Here is a 25,000-nt window from a genome sequence, read left to right on the forward strand (position 1 = left end):
TTGAAGAGAACTTCTGAACTCCATTTTGGATATTTTCTTCAGAATTGTGACTAAGTTTTTGATGGAAGTCTTCAGTGCTTTTAATCATGATGTAATACCGTATTAATCACTTCCAAATGCTGTAACACTATTATTACAATATTCTGCCCCCTATGTTGCTCCCAAGAAATTGCACTTTGTGCACCTGTATACCTAGCATATTCCTTCATCCATGGTGTCCCTCAAGGGACTGTACTGGGACCAATATTTTTTATCTTCATCAATGACATAGCCAGTGGGATTGAGTGCATCTGCAGCAAGTTTGCAGATGACACCCAGCTGAGTGGTCCAGTTGATTCACTGGAGGGAAGGGAGGCCACCCAGGGGAACCTTGACAGGCTTGAGGAGTAGGCCCATATGAACCTGAGGAAGTTCAGTAAGGCCAAGCATGAGGCCCTGCACCTGGGTCAGGGCAAGCCCCAGTATCAATACAGACGGGGATGAAGGGATTGAGAGCAGCCCTGCAGAGGAGAACCTGGGATACTGATGGATGAAGAATCGGACATGAGCTGGCAACGTGTACTTGTCACCCAGAAGGCAAATCTATCCTGAGCTGCATAAAAAGAAGCATGGCCATCAGGTTGAGGGCTGTGATTCTTCCCCTCTGCTCTCATGAGACCCTACCTGGAGTATAGCCAGCCCTGGGGTCCCCAGTACCAGACAGACATGGACCTGTTAGAGCAGGTCCAGAGAAGGGCCACAAAAATGGCTGGAGGGCTGGAACATCTCTCCTACAAAGAAAGGCTGAGAGAGTTGGGGTTGTTCAGCCTGGAGAAGAGAAGGATCCGTGGAGACCTTACTGCAGCATTTCAGTGCTTAAAGGGGGCTTATAAGAAAGATGGGGACTTCTTAACCTGGCCTGTAGTGACAGAACAAGGGGTAACATTTTTAAACGTGAGAAGGGCAGGTTTAGATTGGACATAAGGAAGAAATCTTCGACAATGAGGGTGGTGAGACACTGAAACAGGTTGCCCAGAGATGTTGTGGATGCCCCATCATTGGAAGTGTTTGAAGTCAGGTTGGATGGAGCTTTCAGCAGCCTGATCTAATGAAGGATATTCCTGCCCAGGGCAGGGGGGCTGAACTAGATGATCTTTAAATGTCTCTTCCAACCCAAACCATTCTGTGATTAATTGCTATGCTTTCATTTCCACACTTAAAAAAATCTGACTACAGACTTTTATTTTTTACCAAATAAGGTCAGTTCCTTTAAGGGTGGTGTCCAGGTTGTTTTTATTAGATTTCTGTGGTTGAAGTGCAGCCACTGTACAAACAGGGAGGATAAGAAGAAATATCCATTAAAAATGCACTACACATTAAGATACTACTTCTTCTTGTGATGTAATTTTTTAGTACTAAGGACCTATTTTTTTGCAAGGACAGTTCAAAGATTACTTTGATGTCTAATCTGTGGAAGAATTAATAGCTTAGAAAACTAATTAGGACAGAAAATGTTCATTTTTGTCAATTATACTTTCTTCCAGATCAACAGTAATCAAGACCAAAATCAAGCAGTTCGGTTGTCCATGCAAAAATAAATTTCATAGGCTTTTCTGCCAGCAGCTTAAAAGTATGGCTCGTAGAAAATACTGACGTACAAACACCTCCTTCTGGAAGCGTAAGCACAAGGAATAACACATAGGCTCTTGAAACTAACATTTCTCTGAACTCTAGAGTTCGTTTTTCAAAATCAAAGGTTGAAAGGCAAAGTTGAGGCACGTTGGTTAAAGATGTAAAGGGTCTTACATTTATAGTATTTTACGTATATTCTGAGGAGGAAGCAACAGTACAAAATATATATGAAAACCAAAACCCTTATTCTTTTCTTTTCCATAAGCAAAACAAGATTTCAACAATCATCTTAAATTGCTCAATATATTCTTATCTTGAAGAGTTTCAGTATAGTATAAGATATATATATCCCAAGACAATATTAATGTTGGTATTTGTATATAACTAACATGAAAATGTGTATGTGTGTGTTTCAACCGACAGATATATATTTAAAGTATTTATTTGAAAAATTCTACACTACCATTTTGTTATACAATTGAAGCAGTGTGCTATGAAGAAATTCCGATGTGAAGTGCTGAGTATTTAAACATAAATTCTGAAGAAATTTCTATATATGCTATGTCCTTTTATTAATAACCATGCTACTCAAACCTAAAAACAGGTCATAGCTTAGTGATTTCTTAACTGAACTTACTTATCTACTACATAATTGGAATCTGAATTCTAACAGATTAGCACGATTCCTTGATGGACCAATCCTAGGTTGAGAACTAGTCAGTATTTTATTAATAACATAGAAGATACAATAGTTATTAACTTCATGGATATCAACAAAATGGGAGGTAATGCAAGCACATTGGTGAAGATCATGAGATTTCAAATAGTGGTAACTTGAGAAAATCCAGGCAGAGATTTAGAAAAAAATTGTTATATGAAGAAAGGCTGAAAGAAGGGTGTCTTAGGTTATAGAAAGAGCAACAGGTCAGATGCTGGTACAGACAGTGAAGCACTGTTTGAGGAGCCTTGGAGACCCCATCCTTGGGGATCTTTATGAAGAGATTAGACACATCTGTGAGAAGCGAGTTCAGTCACTGCTAACTCTTTGGTAGAATAAAGGGATGACAGAGTCATCTCTTAGCAAGTATTATTACTACATCATGCCCAAATGTCCTCATCAAAATGGCTGTCTCCTATTAAACAGGTGCTGTAAACTACAACTCTACCTGAGCTCAGGACTAACAATGCAGTGTAACAAACAGGAGGTAAAGAGATGCCTGCAACAGCGGCAAAAATAAAATATGGCAATGCTAAATTAGTTCAAAGAACTTTTTCGTAAAGCTACAAACAAACAAACATACTAATTTCCATGGCTCACTTTCTTTACAATTGGTGGATCTACTGTTAAAAAAGAAAATTTTCCTCATACCCCAGCACTTTGTAAATGAAACTCTCTGTGAGGGACCTTTGTAAAATAAAAGAAGGATTCTAATAACTTGCAGAGCTGCCTGCTCATCTCAACACATTACCTCTTCCTTGCACATAGGTCACAAAACACAAAGTTCCTCTGTCTCTGCAGCTGCCTCAAACATTCACTCTTCCACATGCTTTACAGCTTTACGTGGAGATTTTTCTCTCAATCCTGCAACTGGCAAACTACAGCTTCACGTTCTCATGTTCTCAGATGTATACTATATCCTTAAAGACATCATCATTTGTAACATTTAACTGGAACAACTGCCAGGTGCCAGGAGACAGGTAACAGTTGCTGGACACTTAGAGAGGCCTCATGAAGACTGTTCATAGGCTGCTAGAGAAGAGCTTTGAGGCTTCAAAGGAAAAAGAAAGATAACAGGACAGGCAGCTGAGGGATAAATATATACTGGGAAGGAATGTATAAAGTAACTTCCAAATATTTAGAGATGAAGCCAAATTCCCAAAGCCTATAATAACTCGTCTGATACAAGGTGAACCTGTCTTTTGAGTTTTGCACAAGATTAGCCTGATCCTGCCTTGGGAAAACTTGTTTAGTATAATAGCTACTAAAATCCTGCTAAAATCTAGGCAACGGCAATAAAACAAGTGTTACATTCAACTTCTAAACATTAGAACGTATGCTGTTGCTGACAAGAAAACAACCAGATCTTATAACCAAGTACATGATTTCTTAATTAAATTGAGTTGAGCTGGTGTCAACAAGGAGAGAAGATACTTGATACAATATTCTCAATTATGGATAGCATGTTTTCTACAGAGATTTCATGTCACATCAGCTTTAATGTTAGGGGATACTGAATCCAGCAAAACAGCAGAGAGAACGCAGGACAACAAAATATAAATAATTACAATAAACAAGGTTTGGATTTGTTTAGTAAAAACAGTGCTCATTCCAGGCTTTGAATGGAAAATACAAATTTTCTTTGGAAAAAATACAAAGTCGGACAATGCCTTTTATAACCATCAGCACTGAGTAACTACAGCACTTCCCTTCCTCTGAAACAGAGATTTAACAATTTAAGTTTCCCTGTGTTTCTTTCATCCAATTCTATGGAAGGAGAAAAAAAGACCTAGTTAATTTCTCATTTGTATACATAAAAAAGAAAAAAAATACAAGGGGTTCATTGTTTAATTCTGAAAGCCACTGGGGAAGTGCCACAACCCCTCCAGGATCCCCAGTGGAACAAATCCCACACTTTAGATCTGGGCCCTCTAAACATTGTTACCCATATCCACCCGAAGTCTAATGCTCTGCTAAAATCATTTAACGGAAAGTGCTGTGGGATGTCATGATGGAGAGAGATGAAGTCTCTCAGACAGTTAAGTCAATGTAATGACTGGCACTGAAAAGATTTTGCTCTTGGCTTTGTATTAAAGAGGTGCTAGATGTTGAGAGAGAAAAGCTGCCTATGTCTATGTGCTTACTGTGAGCTTTGTGGCCAAGTGTATGGTCTGCAGCAAGTCATGTAATTTTTTAAAGATCTTTCAGTGCATTTTTATTCCACATAGGGGTTACAATAATCAGTCTAAAATCATGCAAGTGTGATTTTTTTTGCTGGGTTGCAGCTGAAAGTATTTTGTATTGCTATGGTGACTTAGGCACCTAGTAACACTAGGGAGTGTTTTACTTTGGTATTCAGTGGCACAAAGGGCAATAAATTAGATCATGTCTTGAAGTCCCTCCCAGGCTTATTTTCTATGAGACTTTAATTTTGATACTATTGACTCACTAGCTTTCCTAGTGACTTCATGTAGAAGTATATAAAGATGATGAATTTTCTGGAACTCAGCTGAAGAAAGCTTTCCCAAGGGAATCTTTGGGACTGCAGAATTTCTAAGCCATATGTGGTATGACAACCTATGTTGATTATTTCTTTTAAGATTTTGTTTGCCTGTTGAATTAATAAAGATTTTTTTAATTTTTTTTTTTTAAAAAAGGTAGCTGCCAGACAACTTTAACCATTTCCCAAACCAAATGATGTACAGTTCGATGCATTCTTCCTCACAATTCTGTAGACAGCCTTAAGCCTACAAACATTACATCTTCAAAACCAGTTGGTTAGTATGCAGATATTTTTCCAGCTGTACTATTTCTCCACTATCTTTACTTCCATTACATCAACTATATGTAATTGACTAAGTGTATGAAAAGACCAAAACAGAACATACTTGTGTTACACAGTATCTTTTATAGAACTCCACATCTCCAGTGTAACTTTTTAGGTTAGACACTTGCAATTTTTATTTATATTTTTACTTATTACCCACACTGCCCTCAATTCTTTAATGCTGTAGGCGTTGTGAACTACATGTGCAATTTTGATTCAGCTGCACAAAGTGTTCCAGGTATACTTTGGGAAAAGATTAAAAAGATCCACATCTACAGGATTCTTCAAACTGTGGAACTCTGAACATTTTTTTGTCCAAGTCAACAAGGTAAGCTACTAAAACAAAAAGATCACTGCGGCCAAACTAATTCTTTCTGTATATTTCTATATTTTAGTACCTGAAGAATATTTTTAATCTCTATTTTTAGCTGAAGCATCTTGGCTTTCTGAAGACTTTTCTGTGTTAACACCTAACATTATATAAACTATTTTCCTAGTTTAATCTCTTCAAACACACATTATTTGCAAATTTTATTTCTCTCTGGCCTAGTATTTTTAAAGCTCTGACTTTCTTTGGACTTTTCTACAGAAATATTTTTCACCAAATATTATTTGGCAAAATGATAATCACTGTATTACAAATGTAGTAATTGACCTGTTTGTTCTTTCCCTCTCCCCCCTCCCCCCTTTTTTTTATAGTAGATCTGGACCAGTATTTCCTCAGGAAGAGCTGTGTTTCATCTTGCCAGTACAGCTCTAGGTCTGTAGGATATTCTACAGCAGTTTAAAAAGAAAAGCTCTTATTTCCAATCCACTGTTTCAGATCTAGAATTTTTATATTTATGCCTTGGTAGGCAAACGGAGACAAATCCTCAAATCCTACAGTATTTTCAATATATCTAATTCTATTACTTTGTCTCTTTACAATTTCACGCTATTATAAAAAGTTTATTATTTTTCTTAAGTAGAAGTGAATTGTTTATTGACGTGAATATGTACAGCCATTTAGGGAGATACTAATCCAAATATTGAGAAAGGGAAGAAAGCGTATTAGATGAGTAATTAAATACAAATTCAGTAATGCTACAACTGTCACAGAATCCATTATTATTTTTCCTTGAACATCAGGAATCACTTCCCCCATGTTTTTATCACATATACTGAAACGCTGAAGAAGTGCTATTATTTCTAGATAAAATAATGCCTATATGCAAATCTCTTGCTTGAAGCAAGAAAGGGAAGAAGGTCCTATTGTCACATATACTTGTCAGGCAGCTGAGTGTGTGCTACCTCATCTCACTAAGGAATGTGAAGCTTCACTAAGGAGTGAAGCTACAACATCCTGGTGGAAGATGACTGGAAATGTGATGCCTACAGAAGCACTGCTCCTCAGTGAGGGTGTTTCTGGATGTGCTTTGCCAACCTGCCACTTTCAAATTACGCCCTTCCACCCTGGGCCCTCCAAGAGAGAGAGAAAAACGGAAGTAGCAACCTTTTCAGCTCTTAAATGCAACACTGAAGCACAAAAAATACTTTCTAAATATACTTTTTTTCATATCTATCATCTTAGCCATCACTAAGGATTTCAAGTCTACTGTGGTGGAGCTGGGAGTTGCACTGACTTGGTGATGGAAAGCAGAGGCAACAGCCCTAGCCAGCAGGCACTCCTATGGACTCTGACAGGAGATAAGAGAGCACTGGAATAATTAATTAGGCCACTAAATTTTGTCTTCTTGAGTTCATCACTAGAGAAGATGGCGTAAGATGGAATTAATGATCAATGGTCACAAAGTGCCTCGGGTGCATCAAGTAAGGCGTAGGGGCAAGCAAGAATGAGATTGCGTAAGTCTATTATTGCTTTTACAACCTCCAAGACTAGGGACCTGCTTTCCTATTTATAATAGGTATTGATATAATCTTATCAGTCACTGTAAAAGAAACTAGTGTTCTTCATGCCTTCCCTTCAATTATTTTAAGATAAAAGGTAGGTGAGTCCCTCTGGGAAAAAAATTAATAGATGACAAACCCCATCATTACCAACTGCACAAAACTGGTCTTGCAAACACAGCTTTTGTTTCGTGATATCTGAAAAAAATGTAAACTCAGTTGTTGCTATTTGTAAGACCCATCCTTTCAGTGAGTACCTGATATGACTTCACTGGTATCTGTAAAAATCCAGCGCATCTTTCTCCTTGAGCTTGGTGGCTTCTGCTCACTCTCTCATTGTTTTGTCTATATGGAAACATACTCTAGGACGACGGGATAATTCAAAGGGGCCTCAGGAGGTCTCTAGGTCAACCTCCTGCCTAAAGAAGGCACAGCTATAAGGTCAGATCAGGTTGCTCAGGGTTTTTACCCAGTTGGGTCTTAAAAACCTCCAAGGATGTAAACTATACAATTTCCTTGGCAACTGCCCCACTCGTTGTCTGACTTTCCTCGTGAGGAAAAAATTCTCTTTATAACCAGCCTGAATCTCTCATTTTAACTTATACCCTCTGTCTCTCAGTCTACCACCACAGTGAAGAGCCTGTCCCCATCTACTTGCTAATCTCCCTGTAGATACTAAGGGTCAGGTCCCCCCCAAAGCTGCCTCTCCTCCAGGCTGATCAAGCTCAGCTCCCTCAGCCTCTCCTCACAGAGCAATTGCTTCTGCTTCCGATCATCTCTGTGACATTTTGCTGAACTTAGTCCAGTTTACTGCTCTATTTTTCACAGCTGAGGTACCAAAACTGGACACAGTATTCCAGGTGTGGTCTAATGAGTGCTGAGAAGGGGGGATAATACTTTCCCTCAGTCTCTTGGCCCTCTCTGTGCTTAATATAGCCCAGGACACTGTTGACCTCAGCTGCCAGGGCACCCTGCTGGCTCATGCTCAAATAGCTCTCTGCCAATACCCCCAAGGCCCTTCTCAGCAAAGCAGCTCCCCAGCCAGGCCATCCTAGTGTGCATCATTGCAAGGGTATCTCCCTTCCTCAGTGCAGGGCATGACATCTCATAAAAGTTCCTCTTGGCCCAGTCCTTCAGTGCATGCAGGTCCTCTGAATGGCTATGCTATCCTTATGCATATCAACTGTTCCTCTAATGTTATGTCATCTGCAAACCTGATGAGAAAGAGGTCCATCCTCCAGGACATAAATAAACATGTTAAATAGGATAGGTCCCAGCATATTCTTATGTCCCAGGAGAAAACAGGGAATACTGAGGTATTGCAAATGGAAGATCAGGGTAAAAGGCAAGAAAAATTATTAATTGGATGTGAAGATCTAGCATGAACATGGCAGAGGGAAGCTATTCTGAGTGCATATGTGCCTCTAGTATCAGAGGGGAGGCAGACAGCAGGAAGATACTGTTATCTGAAAATTTGAACTAAGTGAACACATGGTGCTATTTTAAAGAGTAGAATATGCCACAAGCAATATATGGTGTCTGAAAAGGAAGTACAAAGGATTAAGGCAGCAGTTTAATGCCAAAAATCCCAGAAGAAAAAACAGGTGATTTTATCTGTATCTTTTGGATTTTAGGGGAATATAGATAGCGGAAAATATTAAGATATGACACCTTTATTAACAAAAAAACCAAAAACCAACCCACAAACCTTTTAAAAAATCACTTAGAAACTTATTGGTTAACAGGGCATTCCAATTAGTCCTGCCTCAACTCAGAAATATCTTCTTGCTTGTATTTGCATAGATAAAGAAGTTCTGGATTTCAACACCAGCAATTTTGCTAATGTTGGAGACTACTAAGACTGTACAAATTTTGAAACATCTAATAAGAACATTTCAGATGTGGTAGAACTTATTTGGAAAAAAAAGATTTTAATGAACTAAAATTGAGAAATGCGGCTGTAAGCAGTCACAAGAAATATCAGATGGACTTTAGGAGTGATTAGGAGTGACTGAAGGCAGAATAAGAAATGAGGGAAAGCCAAAGACATGAAGACAAATGGTTTCCTGGGATGAAATCCAGGTCTTATTTAAATCAATGGCAAAATTCCCCTTGACTTGATTAGGGCCAAGATTTCACTTGTGAAGTTTATTCACAGCAGAAGATATAAGTGAAATATGCAATGCATCTGACAGAACGCTTGGGGAGAAGGGGGAATAACCAAAGGTGGTACACATAGTGAACCGCATATTTTTCTACTAGACAAATGAGGTGGAATAACAAGTATATAGAAGACCACTAACTTTACTTGTCCTACGAGGCTTCTAAGAATAATACAACAGCAAACAAGGAGATGTGATGGATGTATTTTAATTTGCAAATTCCTGTGAGAAACTTCAAAAATCTAACTCATACTTAAATTAGATGTAAAGATTTACTAGTAATGAAACTAGTTAAATGAAGAAAGAAAAAATTATTTCACATCGTGGAGGTAGGTTAAGAGCGAGAATTCTCTACGATGCTACAGTTGATTTCTATTTTGAATATAATTATGAATACACCAGAAGATATAAAAGGAGGGAACAACACAATATATTTAGATTAGTCATATATAAAATTAACTGTGAAAAAATAACAAAGCTGACAGTCAAACACGGAGATCAATTTCTTGTTGACAAATAAAAGAAAGAAAATAAGCTACCCACATACATTTATCTACTGTAACCACTTGGGAAATATGTTCTTAATAATCCTTCAATAGTGCCTCTGCTTAAGAAGTAAAAAACCAGTATCTTAGACTAATTAGGAGAGAATAATGACAGTGACAATAATATAAAGCATATTTATGTATTTATAGCAGGCCTTCACTTCAACTAGTATGTTCGATGTACTTGAGTATCTTTTAGCTATTACTCACTCATCTCAAAAACAATATAGCAGAATCCAGAAAAGAACAACAGAAGTGACCTATGGCATGGTAAACACATCTGTAGGAGGAAACATTAAAAATTACAGGAGTACTTTAAGTTTATTTCATTTAGCTGTCACTGAAGTTAACACAACAGCAGCAGCAGCTTGGAGATATGAGTAAAAGTGGTATACTAGAAATATGGAAATAAGGAAAATACAAGAAATAAGCAAATGTTCACACTTCACCTTACCCGTACATAAGGGTCACTCAATTTAATATGGCATATTTATAATAATTTTATCACCACAGTTATCCCACTACTAATTTCTTCTAATGATAAAAAGGCACAGAGTTACTGCTAAAGAAAAGTTTTTAAGATCCTCAGTAAGCTACACAGCTAATGAGCTGTGTTTTTTAATTTATTAAATATTTTAATAGGATTAAACTATATAAGTATTCAATAATTCTGAGACGTTGCCTGCCATTACTCTACAGGAAAATGTTTTAACAGATATTGACCCTCACACTGCAGAAGCCATCCAGCCATTAATTCATAGAGATCAGAAGCAAAACCCTCCTTTTTCCTTTCTATACCATAGGTACACTTCCCAACCCAGGGATAACTGCTACAAATACATCAGTGAATTTGTTCCGAAAGTGTCTGGAGAGAGCGTTTGGTACCTCTCGCCCTATCACTTTGGCCCTGCCCAAGCACATCAAATTACAAACTGGTTCACTTTAAATTAGGGACAGCTAAAACTTCCAGTTTCTATTGTAATCAAAGTTTTAAAATGGACACTGGTGGCAAATCAGAATGAAAAGGAAAACATGCAAAACAAGCTTTTGAAGAATTTCAAATTTATAGTAATGAGTCTGAGTTGAAAAAAAAAAATATTAAAAAAAACCCCAACAAACATGTTCTCCTCCTCCTTTCAGCTTTGTATAAAGAAATGACCTTTGTACAGAGAAATTTCTAGAGAATAAATTGACAGATTTGTCAATAGCCACATGACAATTTCATTTGCCTTGAACAAAATAAAAGATATATTTGATTAGATTTGATTATATTATGAAACTGTTAATTAAGCTGACTAATTCTTCAGGTTTGTGGTGGGGTTTTTGTGTTTTTCTTTTTTTTTGTTGTTGTTGTTTGTTTTTTTGTTTGTTTGGTTGGTTTTTTTTAAACGTGGCAAGAAAATACCAAGACTAAAGATAGGGATACCCTATCTGCATTGATATATTATCAGCTATGAATGTTAATAATACTCACTACGAAAATAATCAGATTAAATCTTTGAACCGTAGATAAAGAAAGGATCTTTTTGGGAAACTGACATATAAACAATGTATTTTCTTTGAATATCAAATAAGGCTCAAAACTCATGCACAATTAGCCCTTCTTACAGGATCAAAATTTTTAGGAATCAAGTTCTGATTAAGAAGATGACATAACATAGATTTTCTCATTCTAGTGACTCTTACTAAAATTCCCATCCTTGACATTTGGTTGCTCCCTTTGGTGTCTAAATAAATGTATTTTCTCTGTGATAGAACCACAAAAAAGTAGAAACTTGACTACGAATTAGCTTAGGGCACAGGCCTCTCAAGTCTTTCAAACCATCAACTGCATCTAGTTCAAACATCAAAAGTTAACATGCTAAACAAAGAAAAGGATTAAGGAGAAACAACACAGAAGTTTTTAAGGTAAAAATTCAAAGGAAAATGGCGAAGTACTAGAGATTTGAGTGTCTGAATATTTTGGGGGTTCTTGAAGAACCATCCAAAAAGAGCAAGTGTGAAAACAACAAAGTTAAAGAAAAGGCTATGGATCTGGCAAGCTCTGTAGTAGGTAATGGCTGGGAGTTTTTTTAAATTGTACCCATTACACAGAAACTTAGCAGCAACGACTAAATATCTCAGCGTTATTTGTGGGTTAGAGTAGGCAAATGTTCTCTGTGCAAAATCTGGAAAGCTATTCAATGATCCAGTAAAAGCTGAGGGAGAATTTGGACTGTACTATGTGTGTTTTTTACACATCTTAATATAAATACAGGCTATATGAAATTGTTTTTCTATTTCTATTGAAAATTTTTACATCAATAAAACCCTGCCACCTTGGGAAACATATAGCTGATCAGATGATAGACAGTGTGGGACAAAAAGGCTGAAAATAATATCCTTTTACTAACACTTCCAGCACACAGATAGACTTTATAAGTGAATCATCAACATTTCCATAGTGGCACCTAACCATTTTGTTCTAATGCAGCAGCAAGGGATTAAACAGTATTACACTTACACCTGGGCACGGTACATTTTTTCCTCTGGAACAGTCTTCACTGAAAATGTTGATTGATAGGCATGGTTATGTTTCAAAATTTTCAGCAGGCTGCTACCAAAATACTTCCTTTTCATATGCTAAGTTTCTTGGAGCATTGATCTTTGATTTTATTTTTTCAATGTTTAAGAGCTAGGACTTGAAGTGACGACTTGCCTTGCCTGCTAGAACAACCCTGTTTCTGGCTGGCTAGAACAGCCAGCCCTTCAATGTGTTTTTTGCCAAATAGTTGATAGTAGCGTTTAACAAGTAGAACTGCATGTCACCCTTGGCAGGAACAAACGGGTCAAACTGACCTGTGTAGGGCTGTCTGCACTGCCCCAGCTGACATTTCTTATATTAGTTGAATCTTATGCTCAGTGTATATTTTTCTGTAAGGCCAAGGTTCAGTCAATCTTAAAAATAAGAGTGCTTAAAGATATTTAGCTATGACAGCTGTTCCAGATTACAAAGTAAATGGACTTGGACAATCTCAGTTAGCCTCTACTAAGAGGCATGGCACACATGAAAAACCTTACTTCTTCCAGATTTATCATAAGAGCCGAAGAAAATAGGGTTGGGAAGGGACCTCAAGAGATCATATATTGTCCTCATCCCCTTCTCCTACCCCAAAGTAGGATGATTTATACCTAAATCACTTCTGACCACTTCTAATTTGCTCTTAGAAGCCTCCAGTATCAGCAGATCCGCAGTCTGTCTGTGCTGGTACACATATCAGCAGTTAATTATCCTACAGTCAGAAAGGTTTTATTTTTCCTGGAGTCCATCCTGACTCTTCTTGCTGAAATACTAATCAATTATTTCTTGTCCCATTCCCAATGGATAAGGACAAGTTCTTTCCCATCTTTTCTGCACAGCATTCTGAAGACTCATTACTTCCCCCCTCAGTTTCTCTCTTCTCAACAAACCTAGTATTTTTTAGTCCTTCCTCAGTCTTCAGAAAAGGCTAATCAGAACCGGGTGGAGGACAGAGCTTACTTTTATGTACAACATTCCTGTTAAGGATGCTTTCACAACCACAGACCTTTGTCAGCGCACATTCAGTTGGTGACCTGCTACAGTTTCTAGAGTCTTAAGAATGATGGCATCCAGTCATCACCACCTCGTATTTACACCAGTGATTATTCTTACATGCAACACTTCTAGCTTACTCTAACTTTTCTCAGAACATTTCAGATTGTTAACAACATGTGAATACTAATCATGCCTCCCATTTTTATGCTATTACAGATTTAAGATTTGGATGTGAAGGGCAACATATCTGAAGAATATGTTATATCTATATGGCTTCTGCAAGAACACACAAATATAGTCTGCCTGCAGACTGAGCTGGTTAGGAGATACCTGAGATATCACAGAGCCTAGGTTAATATATCCTGCCTCTTAACCCCATACTTTGGCCTGTGCTTAATGCAGACTTCTGCTTCACAGGGCAGGATATTCCAGCCAAATGAAATATATACACTGTAATACGTTGTTCATTATTACATCTATAAATATGCAGCTACAAAAAAAAAAAAAAAAAAAAAAGAAGATATGTTTTAAATTGTAATTTCAGTAACTTCAGATGGATACAAAAGCGTAATTGTGTCTTTCATGGTGCCACAAATAAAATGTCACGCATAATAACAGAACACTACTTGATGACTGCTCATCTCAAGGTATTTCACTTCTACAAGTCATGATTTACCTTTTGGCTTAACGAAACTATCGTGCAGTCTAATGCCAACTGGCGTTGTGTCAACACTTCTCTAAACAAAGCCCGATGCTCTTCTACATGGGGACAGTAGTGTAAGTAACATACAGCTTCCATTCAAACTACATCTGAAGTTGCTTTTCAAAAATTAAACAATTCAATTACTACCTGAAGACTGCAAGAGTTGAAGGTGGGGATTTGGAAATTCCTTTTGGTTTGCCTTTGTACAGCATTTATCACAACAGGGCCTCCAGTCCATCCTTTAATACCATGCCACAAAAATAAACCACAACAGTTTTTAGCTGATTTTAGCTAAAATACATTTTTCCCCAAAAGAACAGAGAGAAGAAAGAAACATTATATATGACTATACCTGGAATGCTTTAAAAAACTGTTAATACCTGCACATGAAAATAACTCCAAATGGAGTAGTTTTATGGAATGGCTACTAGAAAGATGAGAATGGACAGTCTGCTTTATGAGAAAGAGCCTGTTTGGTCTACCAAAACAAAGGCTGAGAGTTCACAGTGTGCTTTCTAGAACACATTTAAGAAAAAAGAGGAAGAGTAAGATAGACTACGTAATCTAGAACATAGATCAGTGAAACTAAATTGGAACATATTTAGTCTGGAAATTGGGGTGTGCCTTAAAATCAAAGGAATTAAGTTCCACCATGGTTTTCAAATTTGAGATGGACTATGATAATTTTAGGACATTATATGACATGGCTGCCCACAACGTGTCTCTTATTTCCTGTGTTCTTAGAACAGAAGATAAAAGCTCAGAGAACATTTTTTTTCAGCTGTGATGTCTGATAATGACAAATTTGCAAGGAATTAAAAAAAGGAGGGGAAACAAAGAAAAATAAAAATCAAGGTGGGGGAAGTCCCTAATTACCTGGAGTACTACATCACAGCATAATACTGCATCAAAGAAACATTTCCCCTTATCCATCTCAGTCAGAACCTTATGAAAGTCTTTGAAAACAGTTAGTGAGAGGCCATGATCATACAAAGGCTCTGCAACATCATTTTAAACCTCATTAATGGGTATAGTGGAACAAATGAACTTGTCAAGTCTAGGCAGATGTTCTGGTTTTGGCTGGGATAGAGTTAATTTTCTTCCTAGTGGCTGATACAGTGCTGTGTTTTGGATTTAGTATGAGAATAATGTTGATAAGACACTGATGTTTTAGTTGTTGCTAAGTGGTGCTTGCACTATATCAAGGACTTTTCAGCTTCTTATGCTCTACCCACTGAGGAGGCTGGAGATGTACAAGAAGCTGGGAGGGGGCACAGCCAGGACAGCTGACCCCGTCTGGCCAAAGGGATATTCCATGCCATATGATGTCATACTCAGTATATAAACTACGGGAAGGCTGGCCAGGGGCTGCTGCTCGGGGACTGGCTGAGCATCGGTTGATGGGTGGTGAGCAATTGCAGTGTGCCTCATTTATTTTATATATTCTTTTATCATTATTATTATTTTCCTTCCCTTTTCTGTCCTATTAGACTGCCTTTATCTCAAACCATGAATCCTACTATTTTCTCCCCACTTCTCTCCCCCATCCCACTGCGCGGAGCAGGGAGCGAGCAAACAGCTGCGTGGCGTTCAGCTGCATGTTGGGTTAAACCACGACAGTAAAGAAGGGAGACTACTGGATTTGTTCAGCCTAATTTAATATTGTTGTTTAGTTGGAGAGAACCACCGGAACACCTGCAGTTATAACCCTGACAGAGACTACATCAGGGTCTGCACTACATATATGTATTCTAAATCAGAGACTGCTATAAGATGCCAAGAGAGCATTTTCCCAACTGTACTTTGCCAGAAGATTATGAACACTGATTTTGTATATGGACTTTACCAGGTATAATGATATCTTTAGTCATCTTGAGATTTAATTACTTTAATGTGACCTACACATGGGTTTTCACACAGAGATTAAGTCTTTCTATAAACTCTTTAAAAGGACTGCATTGAAATTTTCAGTCTTTTAAAATGTGTAAAGTGCCCAGAGTTTTCTACAAATTCTAAAGTCTAAATAACAGTCAAATAATAGCACTTCCTCAGCATTATGTCCTATATTTTAAAATGAATAGATTGGACTTACAGATCATAATTTAAACTACTGGTATAAACATTACTAATTGGATATAACTATGTTTTTATTTAACTGTTTACAGGATATGCAAATTTAAAGGCACCTTTTGGACATGTGTTGACAAACAAATATCTAGAGTGTCCACTTTCATATATGTTGGCTTCTAATATTACAGTTACTCAAAATCCAAATGCAATCATCAAAAGTGGATAAAAATCATAACTGTACATGCAGTTTTAGAAATACACTGTAAATGGCACTATTATCTCAGCTTTCGTGTTGTACAAAGACAGTCATCTCCTATGAATTAAATTTAAGAGTTACACAAGCACATTGCAGAGAGATTCAGTCACACAACTTCAAACACATTTTTAACATCTGTAACAATATTTAAGATGCCGCCTTTTCTTATACAGATCTGTTATGTGAAAAGCATAAATACCTTGCCCATACATTGAGAATTCATGACAGTAGTATCACAAAGTTTTCAGGAAGACAGCTTCCAAAAAGATTCTGTGAAACCCCACAGGAGCCTACCAACTTCTGCAAGCCATGCTATGGGGATCTGACACTTTTCAGCTGAAGGCACTTTATCTCTGGAGTGATCTTTTTGTCAAGACCATTGGTAACGTACTGTAGAAGTGCAACAATTGGGGCTGGAATAATGTAAAGAAGAAATAGCAACTTCTGATCCAAAGTAAGACATGTAACATTTAAGAAACTAAAGAAGAAATGATAAAGGACTGGAACATCAGTCTTGAAAGATAAGAAAATTGATGAACAGAAGCAACATGTAGAGGACAGATGGACTGAAAAGTAAAGTAATGCAAAATAAATAAATAAATAGAATATAAATATTTAGGAAAATATTCAAGTGAAAAGTTATGTAATTGGGAATGGTTGAAAAATATTATTAATCAAAACATACTTGCTTATTTTTTCATCAGTGCCCACATGTGAGTGGCTCTGTGCAAAAGTCAGGAGACACAGTCACAACTCGGGAGAGCTTACTGTTGCATAATCCATACAATCAGTAAAGGCAGAAAAAATGTAAATGGTAAGAAAATAGTTTGATGAAGTGTTGGATTGCTGGACTTGCCTGTCACTTTCAGGTGCTTTGGAGTTCTAGCCAAAATTATTTCACTGCCTATTCTCAAAATAGGGCTTCTTTCAATGGGAATATGCTCAAACAAAAGCTACAACCTTTAAGACCCTATGTTTCCTAGCTGTTCCTCTTTTCATATAAAAATAAAAATCAATTGTTGTCACAAAGTCTCTTTGCCCCTTATCTTAAGTTAGATTTATGAATAAAAATGTGTGAAATTAAATTATAAAGGCATTAAACTATCATGTGATTAGGTGAAACATTTTTAATGCACAAGGATACCCAGAAATAGTGCAATTGCTACCACACTCATCCAACTCAATTACATGCTTCTCACCTATTTAATAATGCTGGTTACATCCCTGTTAACTGATGTGTTTTAAGAGTTTATTTTCTTATACGCTATGTCAAGTCTTATACAGCGAACAAGAGACTTGGATCATAGCAGTCTCCTATTGCAGAACAAGCCACCAAGGTAAATGCAAAGAGAAAATGAAATGGGACAATGCAATGATAACAAAAAATAAAAAAAAAAAAAAGAAAGAAGGAAAGACAGGGGATTGGAACATTATGAAGTTAAACAAGGGAATGAAAGGTATTAAAACTGGAATGATAGGTAACCTACTGTAAGTGCTGTGAAAGCTTAACAGTGGGGGACTGGAATAATCAGATATGGGAACGATCTGACAATGGAATGCTTTCAAACTGAAGCACCTCAAAAGTAAATGGTCTTAGAGCAGAATAATCATATTTGCCTCCAGGAATAAAATTTAAAGATAAAAAAGTTTGAAGGAAAAAAAAAACCACAACAACCAAGTTTGATGATTATGCAGATAGACCTGCAGAGAGAAATGATCCAGTCAGGGCAAGAGTGGAAAAGGTAAAGGAGTAGGGTTGGCAACGACAGCAGAATACAAAGGAAAAGGTGACTGAAACCACAGGTGGTTAGAACTCACCTTTTTACAGACAGAATTGAAGGCGAAGGACTACACTGGATAAGCTCAGTTTTCTAATTCATCTCAGATTGACCCTTACTCTTGTTCATTTGGACAACAGTTATTCTTTCTCACAACAACCTAACACAACGTTTTCTAGAAACAGCTTTAAAGATCATGGGATATATGTGTACCTTGACATTTGGTTTCAAACAATTCCTCTCTTACAAACAGCATACAGCACTGCAGCAGCTGAACACAAAGAGTCATAGACAAGATGAGGATATATGAAGTCACCTTTTTTAAGAATTGACTCTTAAATTTTTTTTTGTTTTCTCTGTACTTGTAAGAAGCAATCAAAAATTAAAATTCTAGAAATTAGTATGACATCCATTATCACCAGGATCCTGGACTTTCTGTTAGGAACTAGATTATTTTCATAAAACAATTGAGAATATAAGAGATTAGTTGCATTGTCCTCAGTCTACACTCTCACACAGCATGAGAAGTGAGAAACCCCTTCCACAAAACCTCACCAATAGGATATCTGCTTTCCCCATCTCATTTGCTAACTCCTCCCACTCCTTAATTTGATGAGCTGCAGAGAGTTTTAACAGAATGGCAAAACCACCCCATTGTTTCCTACGGTGACACTACATTTTCTCAGCCTACAATTTTCCGAGTTTTCTGATGACCAATTTCTTTTTGTTTCCTCAACTGCTATGAACAGCTTTGCAGATTAAAATTTTAACTTTTCCCCCAAAGTTTATACAATGAGGTAAAATGGCATTTTGCACGATGCATTTGCCAAAACATGAACAAGTGGACGAGAGATGCACTAAGCGTTCTGGTGATAAAACACCCTTGTCTGTGCCAGTTTTAATAATCACTTAAGTGTGATCTATCTAGTACAAATGTACAAACACCAGAAAAACAGTTGAACTTGATTTCCATACCTGATATTCCATCCCTGAGTGTGAGAACTGACTTTCAGTTCCTTCAGAGCCAAAAAATTTAGATTCTTAAATGAACATCAAAATCATAATGAAATCAACCTTGTGCTATTATTTTTCCTGTCTCTCTTATATTTTCAAGAGGTTGATACCTCCAAAACTCTTCAGCAGTATGCTGGCTATGACATGCAGCTTAAAAAGAAGTTGTGCTATTGCTAATGCATGAGCCGTCATTATTGTCCCTAAGTATCATGCCATGTCTTGTCTGATGTTGTTGTTTCTTCAGAGAGATGACAGAAGCTTTTCCAAAGTTTCCCACAACAATGCAGCTTTAATTGCACTTGTTCGGATGCTCATGGTTTGCTTCTTAACTTCAGAAGCCTGCATTTATAGCCCAAAGGCATGGACTGTGGAGCTTCTAACTGAATCCATGTACAATTGTTACACAAGATTAGCAGCACCTAGTTCTACACAAATAATGAATTTTTGTATATAAGATACCTTTTGTTGTGTTTGTCACTTGAAAACTTGTTGCTTATCACCTACGACCCACAGTAATTTTGGAGAAGTAGCCTGTGTTCAAAAAAAAATATGAAGGAAACATCTTTCGTTTAAATCTATACTTAAGACTATAATTGCCTGACACTGATTGTTGACAACTGGTATTAGAGGCAATTGGAATTCTGAACAGCACATATATACCCACAATAAGTAATATATTTTCTCAGTAAAGATTTATGTGAAGGGACCACTTAATGCCCACGTCAACCTACCAGGAACCGGACTGGAGACCAATCAAAGACAGAAGCTGGACTTAATGCTGCTAAATAAAATAAATCTAGAATTTGAGATCCCATAGTGATACGCTGCACACCAGCTCACGGAATTACCATCTTTCATCAGACTTGGAATGGAAACTGGGAGACATGCAGCATAATAGTTTGGATGCTTTACCTAATTATTAATACAGGAGATATCCCAACTACCAGGCCACTGATTATACCGATCACCTAAAACTTTCTGCAGTATTTCTAAGTGTTCAGGAAGTGTAAGAAATGGAGCAGATTATGTATCATTACCCAAGGCAAAAAAATGTAAAGCTTTTAAAGTGCCACTGCCCTAAACACACTTGGCTGGGACTCATTGCACTTAACAAGCATTTAAATATTATACATTTACTTGAAGTTATATACCTACTGCCTTTGTCTAGTCAATGAACAGAGACTATTTTCTAAGTAAGCTGATCCACCCACCTATGTTAGATATCTGTCCACAGATGGGTAAGTTGATGACTCTAACTGCTCTTACTACTCTGTCTGGAAAACCAGATGTGAAGTACCGGGTTCAAATCCAAAGACTGGAATAATTTCCTCACTTTCTGACACGGAGTAGCTAAGGTATTACAATAACAGAAATCAATTTTTCTGATAATGTTCTCATGCTCAAAGCACAGAAATACTGACTACTATACACACAGACACACATGTGCAATTTTTATTATATTTAAAGAGATTAAAAAATTAATACGAACTTCCAAAATGAGAAAGTTCCACTGTCATGTATTTATCTGATAAGATGATATTCAGTACAATTCTAACAACCAAATGCCTGAGATGCTTGGCTTTGACACTGTCACTGGGACTCTTTTTGCATTTCCTGCTGATGCTCTAATACCAAACAAATGTCTCTCCCTAGAAGCTTGTCTAGAATCCAAATTCGGCCCCTTCCCAGTTGAATGCTGATCTCTAAATTGCATGCAACCTCTTGCCTCTTTCCCTAATGCCATGCTCCATTGCTGCTGGCTATGTGCCAGCTTCAAGATGGTAGGCAACGTAACTCCTCAGCATATCCCTGGTGTTGTGGCTAGTGTACTCCTGGGAGTCAGGAGATGGAGTTTTAATCCCCTTGGAGATTAATGGAGCCATCGACTTTATAGGTGAGTGCAGTAATTATAACCCCACACAAAACCACTTCTCTAGGGGAGAAACACCCAGACTTCCTGGGTGAACCTCCTCAGGAAGCTACCAGTAAGTGGATGCCTGTGGCAGTAAAATGTATTTTTTTTTTCCTAGTGTATTAACTATCTTCCATTAAAAAAACTCCTGAAATTATGTAAACTGTGCAGGTAATGTAAAATTTAGCAGTTCTCTTCATTGTTTGCCATATTCCTTACTTATTTTACTTCTGTCATGCTTTCCCTATGTTCTTTTCTCATTTTCTGAAGTAATGCTCTTTAACAAAAATGAGGGGCCCCAGTCAATATGGTCACAGAGGCAAAGAAGAGGCTTCTCTTCTTCCTTGGTCCTCTGCCTCCTGCACAAACCTCTCCTTTCCTTGACTTTTCCTCGCAGATTGAATTCATTCCCTTTTTCATTCTTGGCTCCCTTGGCAAGGAAAAGGCAAAACTTTCACAAGCGAGCAGGTATCTATCCAGTCATGGCTTGTATCTTTTGGTTGACAGTTCACGGTCTCACAGAAGCCCAGTAATCTTGCACTAATTTGGTGCAACGGATGAATGATCATAACCTCTTTCTCCAGTGGTATCTCAGTACATTTATATTCTCTTGCTTCATTCTATCAAGAACTGAGCAACACGTAGTCATAAGTTTCAAAAGAGTCACCATGGCAAGTCCCGAAATTGCCAGTTTTGACAAACAACATATAGAAATGAGAGGGGAAGGCTGAATCTTGAGTTAGGGTGTAACTCAAGTTATTTGCCCCTTTTATAGGCAAGAATTGCTACAACATACTGCATTTTAGCCATAAACACAGCTGTAAATGCAGCCATATCCACATAATCATATGCACAGATATCTCAGTTTATCCGGCGGAATGGCAGACAGTACGCAGGATATGTAAACAGATCTGCCAAACACTTACAAAACAACTTTAATAGCAAGTGTCATTCTTTTTTGTAAAGTAGCTGTTTTTAACACACACGATCTAACTCTTGTTTGCTCTTTAAAGTTTTATTGTCTTGGCATTTTATACAGGAAGAGAGCATTAGCATACTCGGGAGAACTGCTAAAAGTAAAAGGCCTCAAGCTACCCACTGCATGGTTGATAGCATAAAGCATGGGATATAAAAACTTTTGTCTGATTGCTCACTTTACTTGTTTTAGAGTAGTGTTACTCTCAAGAGCATATATTCATGTTCTTTCTACTTCAAGTTTTATTACTTCTTTTGTATTATTTAATACATCTAAAGACACTTCCAAAAGACAAATTTTTCCATTTTGAAAAAGTAATGGTTTGGAACCTGATAAAATACATGAATGTTCACAGTGTATTATTTTCAAAGGCAAGTAGAATAAATGTGCAATAAAACAATTAAATGTGTGACAATAAACATTTCTATGTGATCATAGGTATATTAACATGCCAAACACAAGAAGAAAAACTTGGTGAAATATTTCCCCTAAAAAAGGTCAAATCAAAATGGATTCTCCACACACCAGAGCATAAGTAAAAAGGGAGTTTGGTCTCAATTGCTGTTACTGCTAAATATCCCACTCTAGAAATTAAAATGAACATTAAAAATGTGACAGAGAGAATGGAATGAAAAAAAGACAAATCAAATCAGCTACTTGAAACACAGAAAAAGAGAGCACATAATTGCACATAGACATAAAAAATCATCCTACAGTAAACTTAAATCTAAGTCTACTTAGATATCACACTGCTAATTGTTATATAAATAACCTGGGAAACAATACCTCCAAGATACATGTTTTACTATTTAGTAAACAAGAAACTGCCACATTTGACACCACTGATTAAGGCCAGGCATTTCTAAAGCTTCAGACACATTTCTGAAATCCACAATACATCAATTTTTAATACTTCCGCTCTCTCAGCTCCATTAAAAAGATGGTAGGGGAAAGATTTTAGAGTAATTAATGATATACTTAGCTGCTAAATATTAATAGGAATCGTAGTCTTGCATAAAATATAACATATAAACCTTGCCAATACAGACGCACCAGTAATTAAACTTGAATATGTAATTACACTGATTTATACGACAGGCAAAAAGTTACACTTTACTGGCTTCTATGTAAACTGTGGGCAACAGTTAAACTTTGCATTTTACGGTTTATATAAATGGGCAATATCTCCACTACAGTTCATAAATGGTTTAGAGACTCATAGTTAAAGTTACAACTAATTCCAACACGAACATGCTGACAATACCTTACAAACTGGGCTGTGAAAATGACCACAGAGATTGGCCTCTTGTTACATTCAGCGCTTGCAAGCAAGTTGAAGAGGTTTTGTGTTATGTTTTTTTTTTTTTTTAAAAAAAGCTTACACCAACCTTACTACAAAGTAAATGAACACTCAAATTTATTTTAAAACCTTTAAATAGCTTAGCTTCAAACATGTAGTTCCAGATGTTTCTCTTACCATGTTTCAAAGCACTTTTGAGTAATATTGTGTCTTAGACTAAGGCATTTTTTCTTGAAGGGATGCTAACTGCACTTACATGTGAGGCTGAGGGGAGCAGCCCGGACTGCTATTTCCATTACTGTCAATGTGATCCAGCGAACCATTGAGATCTTCATGGACAGCCTGCAGTAAGCCACTGGATGCGTTATTTATCAGTCCTGGGTTACTGAGCAATGGTAAACTACTCTCTGCCAGTGCAGCCTAGCAAAATAAAGAGTAAAAATAAAATTATTAGTCCACACATACACAAATCGGTTCTAAATGTTCATACATGTATGAATGTACACACACTAAGCAGGCCATTTTGGGTAGTTGTAGAGGTGATCAGAAGGGTTTTGTGCATTTTCCAATCTTTTTCACATTCTGAATATAACAGCATCTCTATTTCTGGTTTACTATTTCTCTTACATAGGTTTCATTATTTTCCATTATTAACTATGTTCCGATATTCATAGCACTTTCTAGTTTTACATCATTTTTTGACTCTGAATTACACTTAACCCCTGTGCCCTTCCACACAATGTATGGCTCCTTTATAATGCAGGCAGCTGCTATACTTTAAAAAATGACCAGAACTTAACTCAAAATAAAAAAGTCCTGACATTTGCCTCTTCTGCATAAAAATTATATATTATAATTAAACTTTAAAGTTTTTGCCATGAGCACCATGTTCCCCAACACTATGATGTGAAATCATTTATGACAGCTTGGATAAATATTAATGCATATCCACATGCATTTGCAAAAGCTTCTATCAATCTAACATTTGCAGCAAAACTGAGTGTTCCAGATTTTGCCACAGGGTGTCCTTCTTGCTTCTTCACATCAAAAGCAGCATGAATAAGAACTAGTACTTCTTGCAGTGCTAGGTAATACAACTTACTTGGATGATAAACCCAACTATTTAGAATGGCCATCAGGCCCACATAAACACAAATATAGGTAACTCTATATGAAAGTGTAATAGGAGATTAAATATGACACATGTAAGAACATAATTAGTGTGTGCAGAGAAAGAACAATTGAGTATTTTTTACCTGCAAGCTTGCATTAAGAGCTGCTCCATAGCCTAAGCTGGTGGGTATGTTTTTCACTAACGTTGGGCTTCTGAAAACAAATGATTTTTCAAAGTTTAAAAAACAGGCAGACATCCTGGCTGGCTCATTGGGTTAATGGACTGGTTTATCAGCTCAGAAGACCAGAGTTTTAAAAGGAAAAATGAAATGAAGCTGGCGGTGAAGAGGCTCAGTCCGTTAGAACACAATGATTTACTTGCACCAGAAAAGCAAGCGCCTTGTAGTAATTAGGCCCATGTGGAAATTTTCTCTGAGAGCAGGGCCATAGTGACTCGTAAAGGTTCTGATCTCACTGAAAGAATCTGGCAGATAGTTTCAAACTTTGTAAAACACCTGCCTCAGCTATGCTTGCTGTGTCATTTAGTTTTGGTTTTCTGAACTAACAATGGT

At 37.1% G+C, this 25,000-nt stretch overlaps 1 protein-coding gene across 11 annotated transcripts in view; it reads right to left on the reverse strand.

Annotated features, from left to right (window-relative positions):
• FOXP2 (forkhead box P2) overlaps window positions 1-25,000 on the reverse strand; it is a 441,997-nt gene that overhangs the window by 7,955 nt on the left and 409,042 nt on the right. For all 11 annotated transcript variants that reach the window (XM_064447190.1, XM_064447252.1, XM_064447164.1 and 8 more), the window contains 2 exons: window positions 24,572-24,641; window positions 23,572-23,735 (listed from right to left, as the gene is read on the reverse strand). In XM_064447190.1, coding sequence (XP_064303260.1) covers window positions 23,572-23,735; window positions 24,572-24,641 — 234 coding nt within the window. The remainder of the gene's footprint in view (window positions 1-23,571; window positions 23,736-24,571; window positions 24,642-25,000) is intronic.

The sequence above is a fragment of the Phalacrocorax carbo genome, chromosome 1 (genome assembly GCF_963921805.1).
Source record: "Phalacrocorax carbo chromosome 1, bPhaCar2.1, whole genome shotgun sequence".
NCBI lineage: Eukaryota > Metazoa > Chordata > Aves > Suliformes > Phalacrocoracidae > Phalacrocorax > Phalacrocorax carbo.